Source organism: Carassius gibelio, chromosome A4 (assembly GCF_023724105.1).
Source record: "Carassius gibelio isolate Cgi1373 ecotype wild population from Czech Republic chromosome A4, carGib1.2-hapl.c, whole genome shotgun sequence".
In the NCBI taxonomy this organism is placed as follows: Eukaryota; Metazoa; Chordata; class Actinopteri; order Cypriniformes; family Cyprinidae; genus Carassius; species Carassius gibelio.
In genome coordinates, this window is record NC_068374.1 from 1847039 (window position 1) to 1872990 (window position 25952).

Consider the following 25952-nt stretch of genomic DNA (forward strand, 5'->3'; position numbering starts at 1 on the left):
CCTATTTATTCTGTGTAAAAACAGTGGTGGCCCAAATCCGCACAGACGTGTTAATCTGACCAACAAACGCAAGCAGACCAGAACAATGCCATCTGTTAGCTAGAAACGAAGCAAATAACCCATAACTGTAGCTGTTTTCCATATTTTATTTCTGATAGTGAAGCTCATTTTCTCCACCAACCCAATAATGAAGAGTGAGCCAGTTGTTGAGAGGTGTGGCCATCGAGTTTCCTATAAAATCACTGATCCTGTGCTGCGAAGATCAGAGATCAGAACCTTCTTCTGAGACTCATCAACCAACATCACAACCAGCTGCTGACCGACCTGACATCAAGCAGACTTTCCCTCGAGTCTCCAGTTCTCCAGCTTCAGGTCTGTCCAGGTTTTACTAGTTTACAGTATTCTGAAAGACACTGTTTACTAAGGTGCAATCATTTTTTTTTATACCAGAACAGATAACTGATTTAACTAGATGCCAGTCTAACTATCTTAAACAGTAGTGCACCTAGGTAACAAAACTGACAATTAGAGAAGTAAGAAGTCAAAGTAATCATTTATTTCGCTGAACCATGAACTAAAAAAAAAGACCCAACCAAATATTGTCAAATAGTATTTGTTGGGTAGTTTTTACTGGGTAAGTCTCAGTTATATCCTTTTTTTTTTCAGTAAAATAAAGTTTTGTATAAGTTCTATTTTAACTATAAAGTCATTATTGATCTATATATCAATTTATTTTATGCAACCCAACATACAGGGATATGATATAAGTCATCTAAAAGAGTGTTGCATAGGTTATTTATTTTATTTGTAAAGCTACTGAATATAAATACCGTATTTTTCTGTCTATAAGTAACTTCCAAAAATATGTCATGATGAGGAAAAAAACATATAAGTCACACTGGGCTATTAGTCACATTTATTTAGAACCAAGAGAAAACATTACCATCTACAGCCACGAGAGGGCACTCTATGTCTTCAGTGTAGACTACAGGAGAACTGAGCAGCATAGAGCGCCCTCTCGTGGCTGGAGACGGTAATGTTTTCTATTGGTTAATTTAATTTAATTTCTCTTAGTTAATTTCTGACGGTTCATGTCAAATTAATTTTGATAAATAAGTCGCACCTGACTATAAGTCGCAGGACCAGCCAAACTATGAAAAAAAGTGTGACTTATAGTCCGGAAAATACGGTACTCTGGATGCTCAAATGTGTTCTCAGAGATTGAATAAGTTTTAAATGTTTGTTTTTACATTACATTTTTCAATGTGGAAAATATTGTATACATGAAAGATGATGTTTTAGTAACTGCACTCAAAATAAAGGAGGTAGCATGTAGACACAGTTGTGTGGTGTATTTTACAGAATTTCAGTTGATTTAAGTTAATCTGGAAATATTCTCGGTCTTTGAGGGACTGGTTAAAAACTACATTTGCTTTTCCATTCTGGATACTTTGGACCCTCTTCAGTTTGCCTATCACCCCAATAGATCCACAGATGAAGCCATCTCTCACATCCTGCACTCTTCTCTCACACACATTGACAGCAATAACAGGAACTATGTAAGGCTGCTATTTATTGACTATAGCTCAGCTTTTAATACTATAGTCCCCATAAAGCTAGCTTCCAAACTCATTGACCTCGGACTGAATTCTTCACTCTGCGACTGGATCCTTGATTTCCTGACCGGCAGACCTCAAGTGGTGAAACTAGGCCAGTACACCTCCAGCTCCATCACCCTGAACGTAGGAGTCCCACAGGGCTGTGTCCTGAGTCCCCTGCTCTTCTCTCTCTACACACATGACTGCGTGTCTTCGCACAGCTCCACATCCATTATCAAATTTGCTGATGACACTGTGGTTCTGGGCCTCATTCACAACAATAATGAGACCGCATACTTGGATGAGTTAGAGAGATGTACATCATGATACCAGGACAATTGTCTCTCTATGAATGTGAGTAAATCTAAATAGCTGATCGTGGACTTTAAAAAGAAAGCATCCATTATGGAATAACTTGTGCTCAGAAAACTGTGTCTTGGTAGTAAAAACAGCATGGTTTTGTAGCATACAGTGTCACAAACAGAATGAGATAATCCACTAAAAAAAGTGAAAGATAGGTGTAAAGATTGTTTATTTGAATTCTGGTGCTCTCTCGTGATGGCTCGTGACGCGCACTGTAACACCTGTCATCTGATGGAGGCGTAACTTAGCGATATCCTTTTTCTTTTCATTTTTTTCTTGTTCTTTTATTTTTCATACATGTGTGAGTGCGTTTTATGTTGAATGTGCAGTAGTGGGTGTGCATCGGTGTGCAGCAGTGGGTCAGCAGAGTGAAGAGGAGGGGACTCAGCACACATCCTTGGGGGGCTCCAGTGTTCAGTGTGATGGTGCTGGATGTGTTGTTGCCGACCCGTACTGCCTGAGGTCTTCCAGTCAGAAAGTCCAACAGCCAGTTGCATAGCGAAGTGTTGAGCCCCAGCTGGACCAGTTTGTGAAAGAGCTGTTGAGGGATGATTGTATTGAATGCTGAACTGAAATCTATGAACAGCATTCTGACGTATGAGTCTTTTTTCTCTAAATGTGTGAGTGCTGAGTGGATGGCAGTGGCGATGGGATCATCGGTCAAACGGTTGGACCGGTGTGCAAACTGGAAGGGGTCCAGGTATGGGGGGGAGGATGACTTGATGACAAGTTTTATTTATATAGAGCTTTAAAAAAAAAGATTGTGTCAGAGCAACTGAACAACATTATTTAGGAAAACAGTGCATCAATAATGCAAAATGACAGTTAAAGGGAGTTCATCATTGGATTCATTGATGTCATCATCTCAGTTCAGTTTAAATAGTATCTGAGCAATCATTTGCAATCAAGTCAACAATATCCCTGTAAATGAAGTGACCCCAACTAAACAAGCCAGAGGCGACAGCGGACCAAAGGAACCAAAACTCCATCTGTGACAGAATGTAGGGCTGTCACGATAACTGCAATATAGTTATACGGCACTATTGACAAGCAAACCGCAGAGGAAAGATAGCAACCGCAGAAACCGCGGCAACCGCAGTGTTCATTTTTTTTTTTTTTTTTTTTATGAGGGTGTGGCCTTCTTGTTTTTTCAATTTGTCACTGTGCATTCAATGTTAAATAAATTAATGATACAATATGGTTATGACTGTAATTTTCATAACTGTAATTAATAGCTTTATGGTGCTTCGTTTGTTTTGAATAGGCCGGCTGAAACGATGGGAGGCACTCAATCTCGTCCCAAAACCTAATGTCACGTCGCCAACTTGGGAACATTTTGGCTTTCAACCCAATGAAAAGGGTGAGCCAGCCAATATAGATGAGCCGATATACAAAATTTGCTGCAAAAAGGTTCCTGTGATGCGGCAATACATCTAATTTGAGGTCTTTGGGACATTCTAAAACGCTTAACGTGAAAAACGCTTAACGTGGTTTAATGTACTAATACAGTGATATTAACAGTCAATTAATCATATTAATAAAGTATACTATCTACAAAAAATCAGATGATCCCTGAATATGAATTCAACGTGTTTAATAACACGTTAAGCCTTTTCCTCCCATAGAAAATCATCATAAGCCTTAACGTATTAATAAACAACTTGCATTCATATTCAGGGCTCATCTGTTTTTTTTTTGTTTTTTTGTTTTTTTTTACATCGTATACTTTATTAGTATAATGTTTAGTGAGTTTGGTTTTTAAAAATCACTGTCTTAGTACATTAAGCCACATTAAGCGTTTTCTTATAATGTTTTTTTATGGGAGGGAAAGGCTTAACGTGTTATTAAACAAGTTGCATTCATATTCAGGGCTCATCTTATTTTTTGTTTTTATAGATAGTATACTTTATTAGTATGATTTTTAGTGAGTTTGGTCTGTTAATATCACTGTCTTAGTACATTAAGCCATGTTAAGTGTTTTCACGGTAAGTGTTTAAATTGTCCCCGTCATCCAGCGCAGCTGCCCCCTCAAGCAAGCATCAGGTCGCGGAGCGACATCAAAAAGAACAGCTGAGACTGGTACCGGCCGACGATTAGGAGTAGCTGAAGCCTTTGTGAAATCTGTCAAATACAACCGTGAAAGTAACAGGCATACCTGCTGAAGTCACGGACAAGCCTCGGCGTCAGTGCCCATACCCAAGGGAGCGTGAGCAGATAACGAGCTCACACACGCTATCTGCTTGAGGAGTCCGGTAAATCTATAAACAGCAGCGTACTTGATAACTTCAGTCTGCTCGTCATGGCTACTGCAATTTTCCCTACTGTATATTTACAATAAAACGAAATAGTATATCAAATACCACTGCCGCCTTTGGTTTTCATTTAAGCATAATAACAGCTACAGAAATGTACTTAGTTCAGGGATATGTGTATATGCAGCCATTACAATGAAATGAAATATTATACAAATTTGCCTTTTTTATTTTCATTTGAAAGTATAGATAAATTGAATACAGACCAAAGAAAACCTGTTAGATTTACCCCGCAGCTGAATTATATGTTATGTTTAGCCACTAAAGAGACATCAGAGCCAGCGGCACACATCAGAAGGTCTATCCGAGGTGAAGCTGCTTCTCAGCGGATACATGAGGACTGAGCTTCCGCTGATCGAGTGGAGCTCACCGTCTCAGAGATCGGCGAAACTGATTTTTAAATAGGTGCTGTCTTTATAAATAAACCACAGATTTGAGTTTTAAACAACTACATTCTCGCCTGAAATACTTTTAAAGTTACATTTCATGACACAATAACAGTAATATTTTGAAAACGTTGATCTGAATAAATGGTGGTTGAACTCAACCAATGCTGCATGAACTCAACCAATCAGGATGTTTAGTGCTCCAAGCCCCGCCCCCGAAAGTTCCAGAACTTTGAAAAAGTACTACATCTCCAGCAGGGACTTTCTGAGGGGCATTTTTTTACCCAGAACTTTATTTAGTTCCTGGTTCCTGCGGTGGAAACACACCAAGTACCAGCCCAAAGTCCCTAGTTCCTGGGTAAAGTTCCTGCGGTGGAAACGCGGCTTTAGGCTACAGTGTACTCATCAAAAATTAAAAGAAGACCTTTACACAAAGGATCATATGCATGCTATTTTTATTAAACAGTAAATAAATCTAAGACCTATATATATATATATATATATATATATATATAAATATATACACGGATAAAAAGCTATGTTCTTGGTTCCACCATTTAGCAATAATTATTATTAACTCAGTTATTATTCTTGATTTTTCAAACTGCTAACACTTTGCATTTTTTAATAATGCCTCATGTGTTACCAAAAATGTAGTATTTTCTGTTTCAGCTGTTAGATCGCGCTGGTGCCTCATGCACATATTCACTGGAAACAGCAGCTGTTCACTTTGGCATATTGCTAATTATGATTTTTTTCATCAATAATGAAACACGCATGAACTACAAAGCCTATGTTACCTCATGAATAATAGTTAAGCATCAAATGGGCAACATCAAGAATATGGAAACGTTTGGATTTCTCCTGGGTGAGAGAATGAGAAAGCCCAACCTTACCTTATGTTTCGCTTTAAATTATTATTATTATTATTTGTTTATAGCTAAGCCTATATTATAACATACTGCAATTATATTTATCCATTATTATTATATATTTTTAATTATTGTTTTGTTTTGATAAATTAATTTATATACATGGCTTATATATATTTTCCTCTCCCAAACTTTATTTATTTTTTAGAGTTTAAAAAAAAACATGCAGCAAATGAAAATTGGTTTTCATCCGTTAAAATTTGGGTTAACATTAATTATAATTCTTATATACTTAGGAACAGAGCCTGGGCATAATCTAGGCTATCCAGGTTATTATTATTTTTTATTTTTTATTTTCATTGCATCACATTCACTTCACGTGCTCTGGCGCAGATCCGCCTCCCACATTGCTCAGCTGTGGACAATGTAAAAATTTTTGATATAAATGTTGCTGCCCCATTTTATACGGGAATTGTTCATAAAAAAAAAAATTTATATTGTTAACACAAGTTCATTTAGGACATGCACTGTGAAATTTTACCCTTTTTAACTTATAAACTCCTTGAGACTTTAAAGTTAGTTTAATAGTATTTCAATTCAAGTTAAAAAAAGGTTTTAATTGCTTAAATTATTTCTATGAATTTTTTATATGTTATCATAAGTGTTTATTCTTTAAGAAAATAAGGGGAAAAATAAGGTTTGATCCAAATATTTGTTTTGCTTCACCTGTTTATGTAGGGTCATAATAATAATAAAATAATGTCATTAAAATATGCCATCGGCCTGAGTAAATTTGACCATTATAGAATTATGACTTTAAAGGTTAGTGATTTAGGAGGTGAAAATACTGTGAAATTACAAATGACATTGGATTTTAGAGCATAACAACTGAAGGTCTATGAAACGTTAGCTAATAAAGCATTTTTTTAAACAATGGAACAAAGTTGTGAAATAAAATGAAATGTAATTTCAACCATACAGCATGTGAATAAATAAAATGCATACTTTTCATAATGTTTCTATATTTTCAAAATGCATAACGTTTCTGGTGTTTGGATTTGTACTTCAATATAATGAGCTCCAAGTTTAAGAATAGCCCTAGACTAGTTCTCTCTCTCTGTCTCTCTCTCTCTATCTATTTAACAGCATTAGCTCAATGAAATACGTCTTCCTTCAGACAGACTTAATGTTTTCCTGCCTTGCTACATGTTGGCCTCATGATCAATAAGTTGTATTCGCCTCAATCTGATTTAGTAAAGTCAAACCGCAGACGGTAAAGCTGCGTTAGTTAGCGGAGACCCGCGCGCTGTGAGGCGGAGCAGCTGCAGAGGATTCTGCTTGGTCTTAAAGCCTTCCGCAAACACCCACGATCACAAATAACAATGGATTTCATAAAATTATGATTAATTATCAATTGATAATTTGTTATTATCTTTATGGTCTTGTGAAAATAATAATATGGGCTGCAAGAAACTAATGAATAACAAGAATAAGGCTGCTGTGAGTGCAGGAATGTTGCAACTCAGTAACATGAAAACACATTGTTCCTTCAGCCAAAAAAACAGGCCGAGTTCAGTTCAGCTGGAGGGGGTTGGGTTTTTGGGGGGAGGTTATGTATGGATTGTGGGGGTAGAGATAAATGTGTGAATCTCTTGCTCATTCATATGGACAGTGCCTTATGAGGGTTTCAAACTTGCTGAGCAGGTTTAGGAATCGTTGTGGTCTGCCCCCACGTAAATTTTTTCTATTTCTGGTCGTTTATTTGTCATTATTCAACTAATCAGACATTTTTATTAAATTAACATAATCAAGTCTTAGTATATTACGCGCTCAAGCACATGCATTAAGTTCCCCGCAAAGCACATGCAGAAGTATCCTAATAATTGTGAAAAATTAGACATTTTAATTATTTATTAATAAACAAATGTTTTCTTGTCGGCTGCAAGATGAAATTCACAGTGCTGTCTCTCTCCGACGAGAGAAATGCAACATTCACAGATTACACAATGTATTCGTTTTTCAAGTTTTCTGTATTTATATTTTTAATGTATGTGGGACACCACAATTTCATGTAAAATAACTGCATATAACTGCATTACCAGGAAAAAATTAAAAGTCATCAAAGTGATGAGACTGCGCCTCCCTATCATTATTGCGCATTAATATTTTTTGCCCAAACACTTGAATATGAATATTAATTCACATTTTGCATATGCATTACAACACAAGTTATTTTTTACATGCAATTACCCAAAAAAACAAATCATATTTTTAATGAAGATAAAACAATTAAGAATAAATGCTGCACATCCAGCATCACATGCGCCGCGCAAACCTTGCGCATATTTTACACACCTGCATTTAAATGCAGCTGCAATTTTTTTTATATTATATTATATGAAAGCAAGTAGGGCTTGGAGAAAAATCAATTTTATCGATTAACTCAAATTTGTAATTTACATCAGTTTGTTTGAAGGAAAATTGGTTTTCTATTTAGCATCCACCAATGCTCCACTCCGGCTCACGCACTTCTGAGTGGCTCAACCCTCCCCGCGCGTCTGACACAGAGATGTGCTGCCGAGCAGAGTATAAGCGGAGCGGGGTAATTCTGACTGGAGCAAGGAGCTGATCTTTTTAAGAGTCTGAGCACCGTGGTTTCACCAAGAGCACTCCATCACGAGTACAATTCATGCCAACAGCCCTAATATAACTGCATATTCAGCAAGAATTCACGTTAAACATATTTAGCTATGGCTTGATCAGAAGGTTATATTAGTCGAGCTGGATGTTACAGGCTAGTTCTCAAGGAGTTTGTCTGTTTCTTTTACTGATTATTTTCAGGTTAAAGCATGATTTAAACAGATAAAGCACATTCACACACAATCACTTTTGCAATAATGCATTCAAACAAATGTAATCTTACAGTCAGGGGCAGACTGACCATCGGGAGCACCGGGACATTTCCCGGTGGCCTGACGGTCATTCTGGCCTGCCGGCTGCCACTGTGCAGTCGATCAGGCTGACGTGCAATTGGCTGTTATGTAACTGCGAATTAATTGACGGTCTTATGAATCTATGAATCAGGCAATCGCGGAGTGATATTATGAACCCACCACATGACCAAAAATCAGCGAAGCACTGCATAATTGGCTATATCCAGAGGCAGGCTTTATCTTAGAAAATTCCCCAGAGAGGGAAAGGAGGAAAGCCCTGGCCACAGACGCAGCAAGTTGCTTCAAAATCCCAGCCATTTTCGCCAGTAAGGGAGCAGGTCGGTCAGAATTACATTTATATTTACTATGGTTCACTGAAAAACCCGAACTGTTCATCTTAGCACACACGGTTCGACACGCGCTGGGACCGCTGTTCAACTTAAATCTGACAAAGCATCTGTAATATGTTTTCAATAAATGACACGTAAAACAAACAGGTTTCAGATAATATATGTTTCTGTTGATGCATGCGCATTCTGGATTCCCAGACATTACAACAACAGCGATGACAAAACCCCTCTACAAATCATTCACTCTTCAATACTAATACGAACACTGGATCAGTGCATTCTCTTAAAGTGACAGTCTTTATATTAATCGAACAGCAACAACCGAGAAATCACTCCCTGCTCTTGATTAAAAAGCTTTTTTTTTTACTTAAATAAAGAATAATCTTTAATTTATAATTCCAAAATGCAATGCTGTTTTACATTTGATTACTTTAATTTCTGTACCTAAAAACTAATGCAAGACCTACCAAAAAAACCTTAAAGCCAGTTTATTTTATTTGTATCTTTACTCCTTACTGGTATTTAGAATATTCTTAATAATATGATAATATATATTTTTTTTAAAGTACAGTTTTTCCATAAACATAGCATATACAACTATACCGAAACCGTGCCAAAATTGACCAGAAACTGATTTTCTATTTCTAGACTACCATATGGATAGTGTACAATGCGTGTTTATTTTGAAGGTGATGAAGGAAGCAACAGTAGCACTAGTGCTGTTAGTGCTCCTGCTTTGAACAAGAGAGGGAGGACAGTTCAGCTTTTGAGTCCGAGCAGGAACCTTCAGCTAAAGTTTAAGTTATAAGCAAAACTAAACATGCTTGCTATACTCTTAGAAAAATATGTGCTTTTATGATTTATAAGGTCATCAGTAGTAGGACTGTGATCATTGAGACATACAACTGATGGCTGCATAATTAATATAGATTATTGAAAGTGCTTATTTGATATTGCAGAGAAACTCAATGTGCAGAGTGAGAGGGGGATTCAGGGAAAGATGATAGAGACAGTGAATGCCTTGATACTTCTTGATACTTGATTTGATTATTTTGCCTGTCCACAGTCTAAGGATTAAAGATTTAATGCTTACAACGTTTACACACAATAGCCTAAGCCACTTTGAAACTTTGAACATATTTCAAACATACTGAATTACTTAATCCACAGAGTGAAGGCGAAGCGTGTTTCTGGTATCAGTGCGCACGGATTGGAGTGATTATTAAATGCTCTGAGCATGGAGGGGAAGTTGTTACAGCTCACAGACTCTGCTGAGAGTGAGAGAGATGTTTCACCCGACAACAGTGGCAACAGTGTCCGGTGTAGACACAGACAGTGACTGCTCTATTTACAAATAAGTTACATAAGAACAAAAAACCAAAAAACTAAACCATAGGCATAATGAGATGGAATATAGACTTTGCTCTGTCCTCCGTCCATGACACTGACTGACTGCGGAGCTGCCAGTTTTAATCTGAACAGCTCTTAACACAGAGTGGATGGTTAGATACATGATGGGCTAGTATTAACAAATAAAATAAAGGTAATAACATACTGTTTTTTATATTTTTTATCATCTTGTCTCAGGTATAATTTTGACTGGTAAATGAATGATAAAAAACTATATTAAAACTTGTTTTGAAAAATGTCTTTGTCACTTTGAATATTCATTTTATAATCTGGGATTTTTAGCCATATGCTATCGCCCAGCCCTAAAAGTGAGTAAAAGAGGACTCCCTTTAAAATCACTTAAGTTATCAATTAATAAAGCTATTTTTTTACATCGTGTGCATTTTGTTGATTATAATGAGTGAACTTGAGTTTAATCGTGAGGACGTTTTATTAATGGTAAATGGACTGCATTTATATAGCGCTTTCAACAGACCACATGGCCATCCAAAGTGCTTTACAATTTGCCTCACATTCACCCATTCACTCACTCATTCACACACCGACCGCGGTGTCTGCCATTCAAGGCGCCATCCAGCTCATCGGGAGCAGCTGGGGTTAGGTGTCTTGCTCAAGGACACCTCCACACTTGGTCAGGTGGAGCCGGGGATTGAACCACCAACCTTCCGGTTTGTAGACAACCTACATGAACCACTGCCGCCCCATTAATGCAGCCATTCTTTAGAGTTTCAAAGATTTAGCTAAATTTTGCAGGTTACAGACAAATGTCTTTTTCCCAGGAAGTTATCTGTCAAACTAAAGGACATGTAATGAATAACAAAAATGCATGTTGTTTTATAAAAGGAATTTTAAAATATAAATGAAAATATAGGCATAACATATGAAAATATTGACATTTTGCATATTAATCCATGTAGCCTACCCCCTAAAATAGGCTACTACTTTTAATGCTCCGATGCAAAGTAAACCACAATTTCTTTTGAATAATATAGCACATTATTCATATAATATAAATAATACTGCACACCTTTTAAAATGTGTCAAATCTAAAATATGGTATAATACCATGTATTTTAGAGAAAATATAAGCACAGGCTCAGGGACAGCTTGACATTTATCCTGCTTGAATTCATTCTAAGAAATGCACATTACTTCCTAATTACCAAACTTTCATTTCTGAATATTAAATATTAAATATATGAAATATTGAAACTATAGTGTTTTTCTTTCATTTTCCCTGACTGAAGCCATCAAATGTAACACATCAGGAGGCAAAACTGATGTCTATTTGCGAAAATGTGCTTTCATGCGCTTGTTTGATAACTTGTAGTTAAAGCTACACTCAGCGGTCAAAAACTGCCAATGCACTTTACAGACGCCGCAGCGGCGGTAAAAGGGGCGTTTTTGATGTCTGCCTACTGTTTGAAGTCCTACAGTCAGTTACAAGAATATTTAATTCAAGTTTATTTATATAGCGCTTTTTAGTTTGCCCTGGGACCAGAGAAGGATCTGGTGTGTCAGCTTGTACAAGGGGCGTGAACGCAGACCCCCCTGGTGATTGATATAAGAGACCACTGATGTGTTGTCGGTGCGCACCAACACATGGTGACCTCTCAGGTCTGGGAGGAAATATTTCAATGCTCGATAGACTGCTAGCATCTCTAGCCAATTGATGTGCAATGTCAGATGGCGACTACTCAACAGACCGCGGGCAGGTTGGCCACTCACGACCGCACCCCAACCGGTGAGAGACGCATCTGTCGCTAGCGTTAGACGGCGACAAAGAGCTCCCAGCAGCGGGCCCTGATTCAAAAACCAAGGTTTCTTCCACATGTCTAAGGCACGAAGGCATCGCCGCGTGACCTTGATAACTGGAAGTGGATTTCCCCTCGGGGAATAACCCTTGGACTTGAGCCACCACTGTAGGGGTCTCATGTTCAGCAGGCCAAAAGGTATCGCGTTGCACGCAGCTGCCATCAGCACTAACAATCTCTGGAATTGTTTAACAGTGAGTGACTGGCCTTCTTTGACTCTCTCGACCGATGTGAGGATCAACTTGATCTGAGTAGGAGACAAACGTGCCTGCATCGTGGTCGAATCCCACACCATGCCTAGATAGGTGGTTCTCTGAACTGGAGAAAGTACACTTTTCTTGGTGTTTAGTCTCAAGCCACGCTCCCCCATGTGTGCGAGAACGACATCTCGATGTCGAACCGCCATCTGCTCTGATTGAGCTAGAATCAACCAATCGTCGATATAATTTAGAATGCGGATGCCCTGCATACGGAGGGATACAAGAGCCGCATCTACACATTTCGTGAACGTGCGGGGTGAGAGTGCGAGGCCGAAGGGAAGTACTCGATATTGATAAGCTTTGCCCCCGAAAGCGAACCTCAGAAAATTCCTGTGTTGTGGAAGGATGCGTCTTTGAGATCTATTGTGACAAAACCAGTTCTCGGATCTGATTTGAGCTACAACCTGCTTGACAGTGAGCATTTTGAACTTCAGTGGCATAACTGCGATTCAGGTGACATAAGTCTAAGATCGGACGCAACCCCCCATCCTTCTTTGGAACTATGAAATACCGGCTGTAAAGCCCAGATTCCTTGTCTAGAGGAGGGACCACCTCAATTGCCTCCATCCTTAATAGGGTATTCACTTCTTGTTCCATAACCAGAGCCTGCCGGGGGCCGACTACTGTCGGTGTAACCCCGTTGAACTTTGGCGGTGGATGACCGAACTGAATGCAGTAGCCTTTTTCTATTGTACGCAGGACCCAATGAGATACATTTGGCATTAGTTTCCATGCTGAAATAACTGAGAGCAGTGCTCGCTTGAGGCCGCTGCGCCCTGAAACTCTGGCAGGGTTGGCAGACCGACCTCCTGAGGGCACTGAGGTGAGGTGGGCAGCGTTTAATGAGGTGGACCGCGCTCTACCCCAGTAGGGGCTACCCTCTGGAACCTGGCATCAGGATCTTTACGTCGAGGACTTCCGGGCTTCGATAACTGTTCTTAAATTGGGCTAAGCCCTGGAAGTCCCTGACTCAGAGCGTCGCTGAGGCCCTCGGTCCCGTCGTGGGGGAGCACGAGCGGCGACACTCTGTCTCTGTGCTTCCCGGTATGAGGAGCCGGTATGTGGCGTGGTCATCTCCCGCCCAGATGCTCCCTGAGAGCGACGAGGGAGGAAATTCTGGAACGCCGCCGCCTGTTTACGGGCCTCCTGGAACCTGTCGACAAAAGTATTGACTGTGTCACCAAACAGGCCAGAAGGCTGAAGTGGGGCATCCAGGAGGCAGACCCTGTCTCGTTCTTTTATCTCTGACAGGGTCAGCCACAAAATGCCTCTCCGCGGCCACTAAAGCTGCCATAGACCGCCCAATTGCGCGAGTTGTCTCTTTAGTGGCGCAGAGGGAAAGATCAGCAGTCTTTCTAAGCTCTTCGAAATCTTCAGACATAATCCCCTCTCCCTCATCGATATCTCCGAGTAGGTCAGCTTGATAAGCTTGTAGGACTGCCATAGTATGAAGGCAAGCCCCAGCCTGACCTGCTGCCACATAACCTTTGCCCACCAGCGATGATGTAACCCGAAGAGGCTTAGTGGGAAATGTCGGAGCCTTTAGAGACGATGCCGAGCCCGGCGACAGATAGCCCGCAAGCGCCTGTTCGACCCGTGGTATCGCTCTATATACCCGCTCTCCCAGCCCCATCACGTTGCCATAATATAGTCAATCGGGGCCAAAGAGGCGGGTTGACTATGGGTGGTTCCAAGATCTCGAAATTTCATCGTGGAGATCAGGAGAATATGGAAGGCTCCGACGTGGAGGTGGTTGCCTCGGCCGCAGAAAGCGTTTATCTAGTTTGCTTCTCTGCGGCTCAGATTGTTTTTCAGCAGGCCATTCTATTTTTTATTTATCTACTGCGCGCGAAACTACCTCCAAAAGCTCCTCATACTGGGGCGACAGGGGTGGCGAATCCCCAGCAACAGTCTCCACATCGAACTCCTCGGAGGAAGAGAGGTGAAGAGCTGATCCCTCACACTGGGGGGAAGAAACTGACTAGCATGCTTCCGAACCCAGGGTTTGGGCGCCGGATCTGGCAGATGAGGAAGGAGATAAGGACTGACCCGTCTCCATTCCCTCTGACAGATCCACCTACGAACCCCACGAGTGAAGTAGCCGTTCTGCCTCGGCAGAAGCAGGGCAAGCACCGCGGGGAATGCTGGTGAAGGCTCCCTCCTCGAAGAGAGCCCTCCGGGATCGAAGCGTCCACATTGGCATGCACACACAGATCACTTGCTGACAGACGCAAAGCTGAAGCCAGCTGCACGACACATGCTTTTATAGCTTCCTGGTCGCTAAGTCACCCACCCGTAACGTCACGCCCTTCCGTTGGAAAGATTGCATATGATATTCAGAGTCGGTCTCGTCAGGGACTTTCCCCAAAGCACTCAACACAGCTCGGGTTCCTGAAAAAGAACAGTCATTTCTAGGTTAAGATTGGGACATTGTTTATTAAACAAAACACTCAAGTTAATAGGGAAACATGATCCTGTATTGTGTGAGGTGTGCCAGGAAGAGGAGTCAGTGGAGCATGTGGTCTTGAGGTGCAGCAGGTATGATTTTCAGAGAAAGCTGATGAAGAATAAGTTGAGAGAGATAGAGGTTCAGGACATGACATTGAAAGGGCTATTGAGCACTCAACATAGGGCACAGACCAGAATTCTAATGGGTTTCTTAAGGGACACAGGGGTTTATAATAGTGTGTGAAGTGTCATAGGAGTATTGAGGAAGGTTATAATTATTATTGTTGTTATTGTCATTGTTATTATTGTTATTTTTAGTATTATTATAGAGTAGAATAATGGTGAAGTCTGTGGATTTACATGCTTGGGGAGTAGGAGGGAATGGGGTGAATTAGTTTGTCAGGTCAAGTCACCTTTATTTATATAGCGCTATAAACAAAATGCATTGCATCAAAGCAACTGAACAACATTCATTAGGAAAACAGTGTCTCAATAATGCAAAATGATAGTTAAAGGCAGTTCATCATTGAATTCAGTGATGTCATCTCTGTTCAGTTAAATAGTGTCTGTGCATTTATTTGCAATCAAGTCAATGATATCACTGTAGATGAAGTGACCCCAACTAAGCAAGCCAGAGGCGACAGCGGCAAGGAACCGAAACTCCATCGGTGACAGAATGGAGAAAAAAACCTTGGGAGAAACCAGGCTCAGTTGGGGTCAGTTCTCCTCTGACCAGACGAAACCAGTAGTTCAATTCCAGACTGCAGCAAAGTCAGATTGTGCAGAAGAATCATCTGTTTCCTGTGGTCTTGTCCTGGTGCTCCTCTGAGACAAGGTCTTTACAGGGGATCTGTATCTGGGCTCTAGTTGTCCTGGTCTCCGCTGTCTTTCAGGGATGTAGAGGTCCTTTCTAGATGCTGATCCACCATCTGGTCTGGATACGTACTGGATCCGGGTGACTGCAGTGACCCTCTGATCTGGATACAGACTGGATCTGGTGGCTACGGTGACCTCGGAATAAGAAAGAAACAGACAAATATTAGCATAGATGCCATTCTTCTAATGATGTAGCAAGTACATCGTGTGTTATGGGAAGTGTTTCCGGTTCTGGTTTACCTAATTAATGCAGCCTAAAAATACTTTAACGGATTTGGATATTAAAAGCATATTAGTATGTTATGTGTAAGCCAGGTTAAAGAGATGGGTCTTTAATCTAGATTTAAACTGCAAGAGTGTGTCTGCCTCTCAAACAATGTTAGGTAGGTTATTCCAGAGTTTAGGCGCCAAATAGGAAAAGGATCTGCCGCCCGCAGTTGATTTTGATATTCTAGGTATTATCAAATTGCCTGAGTTTTGAAAACGTAGTGTACGTAGAGGATTATAATGTAAAAGGAGCTCATTCAAATATTGAGGTGCAAAACCATTCAGGGCTTTATAAGTAATAAGCAATATTTTAAAATCTAAACAATGTTTAATAGTGCAGCAACTAAAATCATCAACCTGTTGTCTTGACACACTTCCCACATCTTTTTTCAAAAGTGTGCTTGACTGCTTAAAAGCAGATCTCTTAGAAGTGGTGAATGCCTCACTTCTTTCTGGGACATTTCCAAACTCCCTAAAAACTGCAGTTGTTAAGCCCCTCCTGAAAAAGACAAATCTTGATAACACAATTTTGAGCAATTTTAGACCAATATCTAATCTTCCTTTTATAGGCAAACTTATAGAAAAGGTAGTTTTTAATCAGCTGAACAAATACTTAAACTCAAATGGATACCTGGACAATTTCCAATCTGGTTTCCGACCGCATCACACCACAGAGACAGCACTCATTAAGATAATAAATGATATTCGCTTAAAATGTGACTCTGGCAAAATATCGGTGCTGGTATTGCTAGATCTCAGTGCTGCGTTTGACACTGTCGATCATAACATACTACTAGAGAGACTGGAAAACTGGGTCGGGCTTTCTGGGATGGTACTCAAATGGTTCAGATCACACTTAGAAGGGAGAGGCTATTATGTGAGTATAGGAGAGCATAAGTCTAAGTGGATGTCCATGACATGCGGAGTCCCACAATGCTCAATTCTTGCACCGCTCTTGTTTAGCCTGTATATGCTTCCACTAAGTCAAATAATGAGAAAGAACCAAATTGCCTACCACAGCTATGCTGATGATACCCAGATTTACCTAGCCTTATCTCCAAATGACTACAGCCCCATTGACTCCCTCTGCCAATGTATTGATGAAATAATAGTTGGATGTGCCAGAACTATCTTCAGTTAAATAAGGAAAAACTGAAGTAATTGCATTTGGAAACAAAGATGAAGTTTTCAAGGTGAATGCATACCTTAACTCTAGGGGTCAAACAACTAAAAATCAAGTCAGGAATCTTGGTGTTATTCTGGAGACAGACCTTGGTTTCATTAGTCATGTCAAAGCAGTAACTAAATCAGCATACTATCATTTAAAAAACATTGCAAGAATTAGATGTTTTGTTTCCAGCCAAGACTTGGAGAAACTAGTTCATGCCTTTATCACCAGCAGGATGGACTATTGTAATGGGCTCCTCACTGGCCTTCCCAAAAAGACCATTAGACAGCTGCAGCTCATTTGACTAGAACCAGAAAATCTGAGCACATCACACCAGTCCTCAGGTCCTTACACTGGCTTCCAGTTACATTTAGGATTGATTTTAAAGTACTTTTACTCGTATATAAGTCATTAAATGACCTAGGACCGAAATATATTGCAGATATGTTCACTGAATACAAACAGACCACTCAGATCACTAGGATCAAGTCAGTTAGAAATACCAAGGGTTCACACAAAACAAGGGGAGTCCTCCTTTAGTTACTATGCTGCCCTCAGTTGGAATCAGCTTCCAGAAGAGATCAGATGTGCTAAAACACTAGTCACATTTAAATCTAGACTCAAAACCCATCTGTTTAGCTGTGCATTCATTGAATGAGCACTGTGCAATGTCCGAACAGATTGCACTATATTTTCACTTTTATCTTTTTTTTTTTAAATCATTTTCTAACTGTTTTTAAATGTTTTAATCATTTAAAAAGTTTTAAAATTGCTTGTTTTATTTTTGTTATTTTTTTTTCTTTATGATTATTTTACTTTCTTTTATGTAAAGCACTTTGAATTAACATTGTGTACGAAATGTGCTATATAAATAAACTTGCCTTGCCTCGCCTTGCCTTGATAGGAAGCCAGTGCAGTGTTGACAGGACCGGGCTAATATGGTCATACTTCCTGGTTCTAGTAAGAACTCTTGCTGCTGCATTATGGACTAGCTGTAGTTTGTTTACTAAGCGTGCAGAACAACCACCCATTAAAGCATTACAATAATCTAACCTTGAGGTCATAAATGCATGGATTAACATTTGTGCATTTGACATTGAGAGCATAGGCCGTAATTTATATTTATTTTTGAGATGGAAAAATGCAGTTTTACAAATGCTAGAAACGTGTCTTTCTAAGGAAAGATTGCGATCAAATAGCACACCTAGGTTCCTAACTGATGACGAAGAATTGACAGAGCAACCATCAAGTCTTAGACAGTGTTCTAGGTTATTACAAGCAGAGTTTTTAGGTCCTATAATTAACACCTCTGTATTTTCAGAATTTAGCAGTAAGAAATTACTCGTCATCCAGTTTTTTATATTGACTATGCTTTCCATTAGTTTTTCTAATTGGTGCGTTTCACCGGGCTGCAATGATATATAGAGCTGAGTATCATCAGCATAACAGTGAAGGCTAACACCATGTTTCCTAATGATATCTCTCATGGGTAACATATAAAGCGTGAAGAGTAGCGGCCCTAGTACTGAGCCTTGAGGTACTCCATACTGCACTTGTGATCAATATGACACATCTTAATTCACTGCTACGAACTGATGGCGGTCATATAAGTACGATTTAAACCATGCTAATGCACTTCTATTGATGCCAACAAAGTTTTCAAGTCGATGCAAAAGAATGTTGTGGTCAAATTTGTCAAACGCAGCACTAAGATCCAATAAAACTAATAGAGAGATACACCCACGATCAGATGATAAGAGCAGATCATTTGTAACTCTAAGGAGAGTAGTCTCAGTACTATGATACGGTCTAAATCCTGACTGGAAATCCTCACATATACCATTTTCTCTAAGAATGAATGTAATTGTGAGGATACCACCTTTATTGTATCTTGGACAGAAATTCGAGATTGGTCTATAATTAACTAGTTCTTTGGGGTGAAGTTGTGGTTTTTTGATGAGAGGCTTAATAACAGCCAGTTTGAAGGTTTTGGGTACATATCCTAATGACAATGAGGAATTAGTAATAGTCAGAAGAGGATCTATGACTTCTGGAAGCACCTCTTTTAGGAGCTTAGATGGTATAGGGTCTAACATACATGTTGTTGATTTAGATGATTTAAGAAGTTTATACAATTTTTCCTCTCCTACAGTAGAGAATGAGTGGAACTGTTCCTCAGGGGGTCTATAGTGCACTGTCTGATGTGATACTGTAGTTGACGGCTGAATGTTTGCTATTTTATCTCTAATAGTATTGATTTTAGAAGTAAAGTAGTTCATAAAGTCATTACTGCTGTGTAGTTGGGAAATGTCAACATTTGTTCAGGCTTTATTTTTCGTTAATTTAGCCACTGTATTAAATAAATACCTGGGGTTATGTTTGTTTTCTTCTAAAAGAGAAGAAAAGTAATCAGATCTAGCAGTTTTTAATTCCTTTCTGTAGGGTAGGTTACTTTCCTGCCAAGCAATACGAAATACCTCTAGTTTTGTTTTCCTCCAGCTGCGCTCCATTTTTCGGGCTGCTCTCTTTAGGGTGCGAGTATGCTCATTATACCATGGTGTCAAACTGTTTTCCTTAACCTTCCTTAAGCGTAAAGGAGCAACTTTATTTAAAGTGCTAAAAAAGAGAGAGTTCATAGTTTCTGTTACATCATCACAAGTTGCTCTGAGGCTTCAACATCAATTGCATGTGACAGTATTAAATCTAGAGTATTATTTCGACAATGAGTAGGTCCTGAAACATGTTGTCTAACACCTCAAGAGTTCAGAATGTCTATAAATGCTGATCCCAATGCATCTTTTTCATTATCAACATGGATATTAAAATCACCAACTATTAAAACTTTATCTGCAGCCAGAACTAACTTGGATGTAAAATCACCAAACTCTTTAATAAAGTCTGTATGGTGGCCTGGTGGCCTGTATACAGTAGCCAGTACAAACATAACAGGGGATTTATCATTAACATTTGTTTCTCTGGATAATGTTATATGAAGCACCATTACTTCAAATGAGTTATACTTGAAGCCTGCCCTCTGAGAAATCCTGAAAACGTTGTTATATATTGAAGAAACTCCTCCCCCTTTGTCTTTTAGACGTGGCTCATGTTTATAACGGTAATCTTGGGGGGTGGACTCATTTAAAATAATGTAATAATCAGGTTTTAGCCAGGTTTCTGTCAAACAGAGTACATCTATATTATGATCAGTTACCATATTATTCACAAAAAGTGTTTTCGTAGAAAGGGATCTGATATTCAATAAGCCAAGCTTTAGCATTTGTTTATCCATATTACATCTGTTTTTTATTTGTTGAACCTCAATTAAATTGTAAATCTTTGTACAGAAATCCCTGAGCTAGACGCATCCAAAGCCATATCTAGAGCCCTAACATTCTTACTGTCCTCAATTAAAGTTTGGATGCGTGTCTCCAATTCTGAAATCTTCTCTGTCAGCCTAACTATTTCCCCGCATTTATCACATGTGAATCCCTCATCAGCGACAGAGATAGATAAACTGTACATTTAACAATAGCTTGTTGCAATATTCTTACTGCGGTTGTTTGATGAACTTGTGAAAAACTGGAGCGAGAGAGAGGAGAGGAAAAAAAGAAAACAGCGATAGGTTCGAATGAAAATGCTAATGATAAGCTAATGAGTGCTAACGCTTTGCAGGTGTACTGCACTCACGGGTATATAAAATAAAAGTGAACGATCATCAAAGTTAATCTAATAAGATTGATCGATAATATCGTCATAGAAACTGTTGTCTGATCCACACTCCGAAAAACAGGTTGGCGGGTAATGCACCAATTATGCTGGATGCCAATTGCCATTAAACATTAAAAAGAAGAATAGGAAGTTAACAGAATAACAGTAGCAGAAAGCATGGCTCGACTGCATTTGTGCTAAGTCGTGGTTGTGAAATGTTCCATTTCAAGCTCAATTTAAAGTAAGGATGTATTTTCTTTCCTGTTATCTAAAAAGTTCTTTGTTGATGATGTTTGTCCAAGACATTATTGATCATGTGTGTTAATATATGTAAAAAAAAAAAAAGAATGAGGTTTTTAAATTTTTATAAAAAAAAAGTGAAACATGTCACGATGTGGGGTTAGTCTAGAGCGCAGCCTGTGGACATCCCGCAGCAGAAAACACCATCTCCAATAGATGTTATGAAATAACGAACTTGACTGCCCAAAACTAGACATGATATGTGAACTGGCCGTTCACATAAAGACACAACATTCAGTCAAACTGAGACCCCTCTGGCTATTATGGCTACAGGTCATTATAGGTCCCGCACTTTTCATAAAAGTGAAACTAGCCTACTCTTCAAATACAGTTTCTCCAAACGTGTTTATTATTTTAGGTAGGTATTATCATGCTGATCCATGTCCAAGAGTCAATTTCCTCGGATGAGATGGTTTTTATTCATTACTTATTTGACACGATGCTATAACGCACACTGACCACCTCGAGCTTTTATTTTGGCACTTCTGTTACATTTAGATTTAGATTTAACACTTTTAGATTTAACATTTAGATTAAGATTTAGCATTTAGATTTAACATTTAGATTTAGCATTTAGATTTAGCATTTAGATTTAACATTTAGATTTTCCATTTAGATTTAACATTTAGAATGTAGATTTAACATTTAACATTTAGGTGTAACATTTAATATTTAGATTTAACTATTTTAAATATCTCTAAGTTGACAAATATTGTTGTAAATGTGCTAAAAGGTGACCATCAAAAATTCATACTAGTTTTTTAAACATTGTTTGAAGTTAAATGTGACAAAATGTTGCTGTTATTTTCAGCGTGAGCTGCTTTACAAATGGCGCCCCATAATTTTTTTCTAAGTGTTATAGCTATATGAAAGATATGTTTAGATCTTAATTATGGTTTTTGGTGAGTTTAGACTCTTTTTAATCTGGAGAATTTTCTGCAATTAGTGACAAGTTGTTTTCTATCATATATGCATGTTTCATGAAGTTATAAGTGGAAAGGCTACATTACAGCTATCATCGATTTTTTTGGCTAAACTACATGCTCTCCGCGCAGTTTTATGTGCGTTATATAGTCATGAGGAAAATCTTTCTTACAGATAATGACAGATTTGACAGATGGTTTTTGGCTCTATTTAATCAAGAGAATCTGCTCTAAATAATTGTGCATAATTTTCCACTGATCATGTTGTATGAAGTTACAAGTAAAACAGTGACATCAATATATTATTTTATGGGTCTAGGATTGATTTCTTGTACAAAACTCTCTCCAGTTTATTCAAAGCCCCAAACAAAAGACCTTTTAGATGACATATGACACGTGAGTATCTGAGCTGTATGATATTTTTGACATACAAGAGTACATGGCACAATTTTTTTTTATATTATTTATCAGCAGATACCTCAGCACTGTCTTGGAGTTGATCAAAATGCTACATGCGCAGTAAAGCTCAGACTCTAAGCTTTCAAATGATATCCTTCTTTTTTTCTTAAGTCAGTGGTTTGAAAAATAGGCTGAATAAGCTGATCTTTAGCATGTTAAATGTTGGTTGCCTAGTCTATGAATGGTACACCCCACTAAGCTCACAGAAGTGGTTTGATCCAAGTCCTCAGAAGCCAATGACATTGACCCATTCAAGCTTCACGTGCATTTAACATGTATTTCACATGTATTTGATGCATATTTAACACATCGAATACACGTATTGAAGGTGCTGATTTTTGACACATAAACGAGACATATTTAATGCATTAAATATGTGTTGATTTTCGTGTGAAATACGTGTTTAACATGTTGTTGACAAATAAAAAAATTATGTTTTTGGCCCCTTTGGCTTTACAAAGCTGCTCTCCTCTAACCACCAATGCATCGAAGGCTTGCATATTCTTGCTATAATAATCTCTGCAACTCAAACATTGTGTTAATTTAACCCATCGCAAGGCTGGAGTAATATTAAAACACCGCTGGGGTGAATTGTTTCTTTTAGAGTATATTACTAATAATAATATTAAACCTGCTTGTGTTTGTCATGTTGTGTGTTTTCAGTGATGGCGTCTCCTGTTGGCCTCACATTCCTGCTGTTGGTGTCGCCTGCCGTCCTCATCTCCACAGCGATCAGCCCTGCGTCTGCCGGACAGAACCAGCTGCAGAAAAGGTCTCCAGAGGACTTAAAGAAAATCAAAGAAGGGTTTACTGCACTGGGCAAGTTTGCTCTTAGCAGAATCGACACTATTACTTCAGTAGTCTGCCCTTTTCTGGAAATCATTGAAGTTTATGGGCCACTGATAAGTGGCCTTGTCAAATTTACAGCAGCAGAAATAAAAGGATACAGTGATATGGACCTTCTCATGGGTGAATTTGAAAAACTTAATGCTAAGCTTGACCAATATCATGCAGAGCAGAAGTGGAACAGCTGGGCAAGTGGTGTCTACCACAAGCCAGAGCTGGATATTGACGTAGCGTGGAAAACTTACACAACTCTGTTGAAGAGTCTTAGGGAGGCCAAAGATGATGAAGAAATGGAGAGACTTAAGAAGGAATTTGAGAAAGCCTATAAAAAGTATGAGTCTGCCACTAAGACATTACACAGTTTGCTGATTAAGAAAGGAGTGAGCTTCACACATCCTCTCGGAGATTTACTGGCTGAACATGTTAACTGTCATGAAAAGAATATCAGAGAATACACCGTGTTGATTTATAAACTCATCTACAAAGCCAATACGATGAATGAATTCTACTACAAACTCAAGAACACAGAGTCTGATGCTAAGGCTGAGGAGATGGCTAAAATTGCATATGACGCAGCGTCAGTGATGTTCCAAGTCCACATGCAGTGCATTAAAAAAAGCATGGACTACGTTAAAAAGGATATTACAAAACTCATTGACCAAAAGAAAGCTCGTTCAGAACTAGCAAAAGAAGTCTGGTCATTCCTGGTGAAGGCGTATGACAGGTACGACTGGATGGTTGTTGCCTTCATAAGCAAGAAATCTCAACATCAAAAAGTTAAGTTTCTGAACAGTCACGTCTTGTCAGGATTTACTCCGGTGGAAGAAGGCATCGTTACTGTGGCTGTAGCCAGACAGGTGAAAGGGACTCATGATAAGGCAGCTTTAGTCAAACAAGCCATTGGTAGATGTATTAACGAGGATGTCCTGTGTTACAAAGTAGCAAAGAAACTCACTGAATGTAATGAACTTGTGGAAGGTAAGCCAGTATCTCAGACTTACACAGCAGTGCACGCCTATTTAAGAGACGCTCACGACAGCCAGGATGCACAGAAAGAACAAGAGGAAGACTATGATGCCAACGCTGCTCCCGAAGAAAGTCCAGATAAGTACATTTATAGAGGGAAGTGTAAGAAGTTTCCACTTCTGAAAGGAAAGTTTGTAGTTTTGATTAAAAGTGATGAAGAAATCATGACAAAAGATCCCTGCTCCAAGCTGGACTGTGGTGAGAAAGAAAAGAGAGGCAGCTGTGTTGGTATGAAAGACATGTTCCTGGCTGTGTGCGAGTGTAATAAGCCATACTATGGCCAGAATTGTGAGGAGAGCTTAGATGACTACAAGAAGAACTTAATGGCAAAGACAGCAGTGTTAGACAGAAAGCATCGTTTGGTTGGTTCTGGCTAAAGATGCATCAGCAAATTTCATGAAATTACACAATTTGGAAAGGTCGCATTTATCTAAATATAATATTAGTTTTAGAGTTCAGATCCATTACATGAGACTTTTTGTGTGATGATGGAGTTAAGCTGTAATGCAAGCTGCTAAGTAAAGCGAGCCTCTGCCCACATACAGGAGGGACTTATTTATTTTATTACGGTCAAATGAAAAAAAAACTTGATCCCATTCTGTGCAGCATTTTAACTAAAGAAAAAAAGTGTAGGAAATAAATTTCTGTAATGGCGATTCAAACATAACTGGGCGAAAATTCATGGTTAAAGTGTTTGACAAAGTAAAATTACAGTGATATATTTTATAGAATTTCCCCCCTTTCTCTATTTCTAATCAGACCCAACATGGGGAAAAACAAAGAAAATGCACATATACATATTTCAGACACATTTGATGATTATTTTTATTACTGTTTGATTTTACAAATGTAAAAATGTTGCGATCACTTCCTGCCTGTCAATGTGATCAGAGTTTAAACCACATGCTTTTCCTGCTTCAAGCTTCTGTCCTGATTCTGTAAGCTGCTAAAATGAATTAAAAAATTGTTTTCTTGCCATTGGGGATGTGTTTTTATTTGCAAAGTTTTTTTCTTAAATGCAATAATATTCAGTATATAAAGTTATGTAGTATATAAAAATGACTGCCTTATTCGGTACTTTGACAGTGTAGAGTAAAAACACAATTTGTGAGAACATGTATCTTTCAATACTTGTTTTTTTTTAAATGTCCTTGATTAAATCATGAAGTCATTAGTTTTAAGGCTTGGTTTAAAAAAATAAATAAAAATAAACAAAAGAAGAATAAACAAAGAACTGGACAGAGGTCATAGGCTGTGTTTGATATCTCAAGTAACATGGGTTATGTAATCAGATTACTTTCCCAAGTAACTAGTAAACTAACGCATTACTTCGATATTATGAGGTCAATTGAAGAGTTACTTTTTTATTATTATTATTAAAAGTAAATCAGTAACCCCAGTCCAGGTGACAAAAAGTAACGCAAAATTAATGCATTACTTTACAGATATAGTAACTAACGCAAATACTATTTTATGGAGTAACACACAATACAAACTCTAACCCAACCATCTTGATGACATTTAGAGCTAACGATTGCTCGGGCAGATCAAGTCACACACTGCAAATTGTTATTTGTTATTATCTTCTATTTACAAATCATTTTGTAACTGTAGTTGAATAAAGTGAGCAAGT

At 38.7% G+C, this 25952-nt stretch overlaps 1 protein-coding gene across 1 annotated transcript; it reads left to right on the forward strand.

The window, feature by feature from the left end:
- The first annotated feature begins 282 nt into the window (after window positions 1-282).
- LOC127967866 (uncharacterized) lies at window positions 283-24698 on the forward strand. The gene is made up of 2 exons (XM_052568628.1): window positions 283-372; window positions 23111-24698. The coding sequence occupies exon 2, from the start codon at window positions 23113-23115 to the stop codon at window positions 24694-24696; it is 1584 nt and encodes a 527-aa protein (XP_052424588.1). The 5' UTR covers window positions 283-372; window positions 23111-23112; the 3' UTR covers window positions 24697-24698.
- The last annotated feature ends 1254 nt before the right edge of the window (window positions 24699-25952 follow it).

What these genes read in the sequence shown, in the direction of transcription:
- LOC127967866 (XM_052568628.1), top strand. Translation starts at nt 23,113, where the DNA reads ATGGCGTCTCCTGTTGGCCTCACATTCCTGCTGTTGGTGTCGCCTGCC.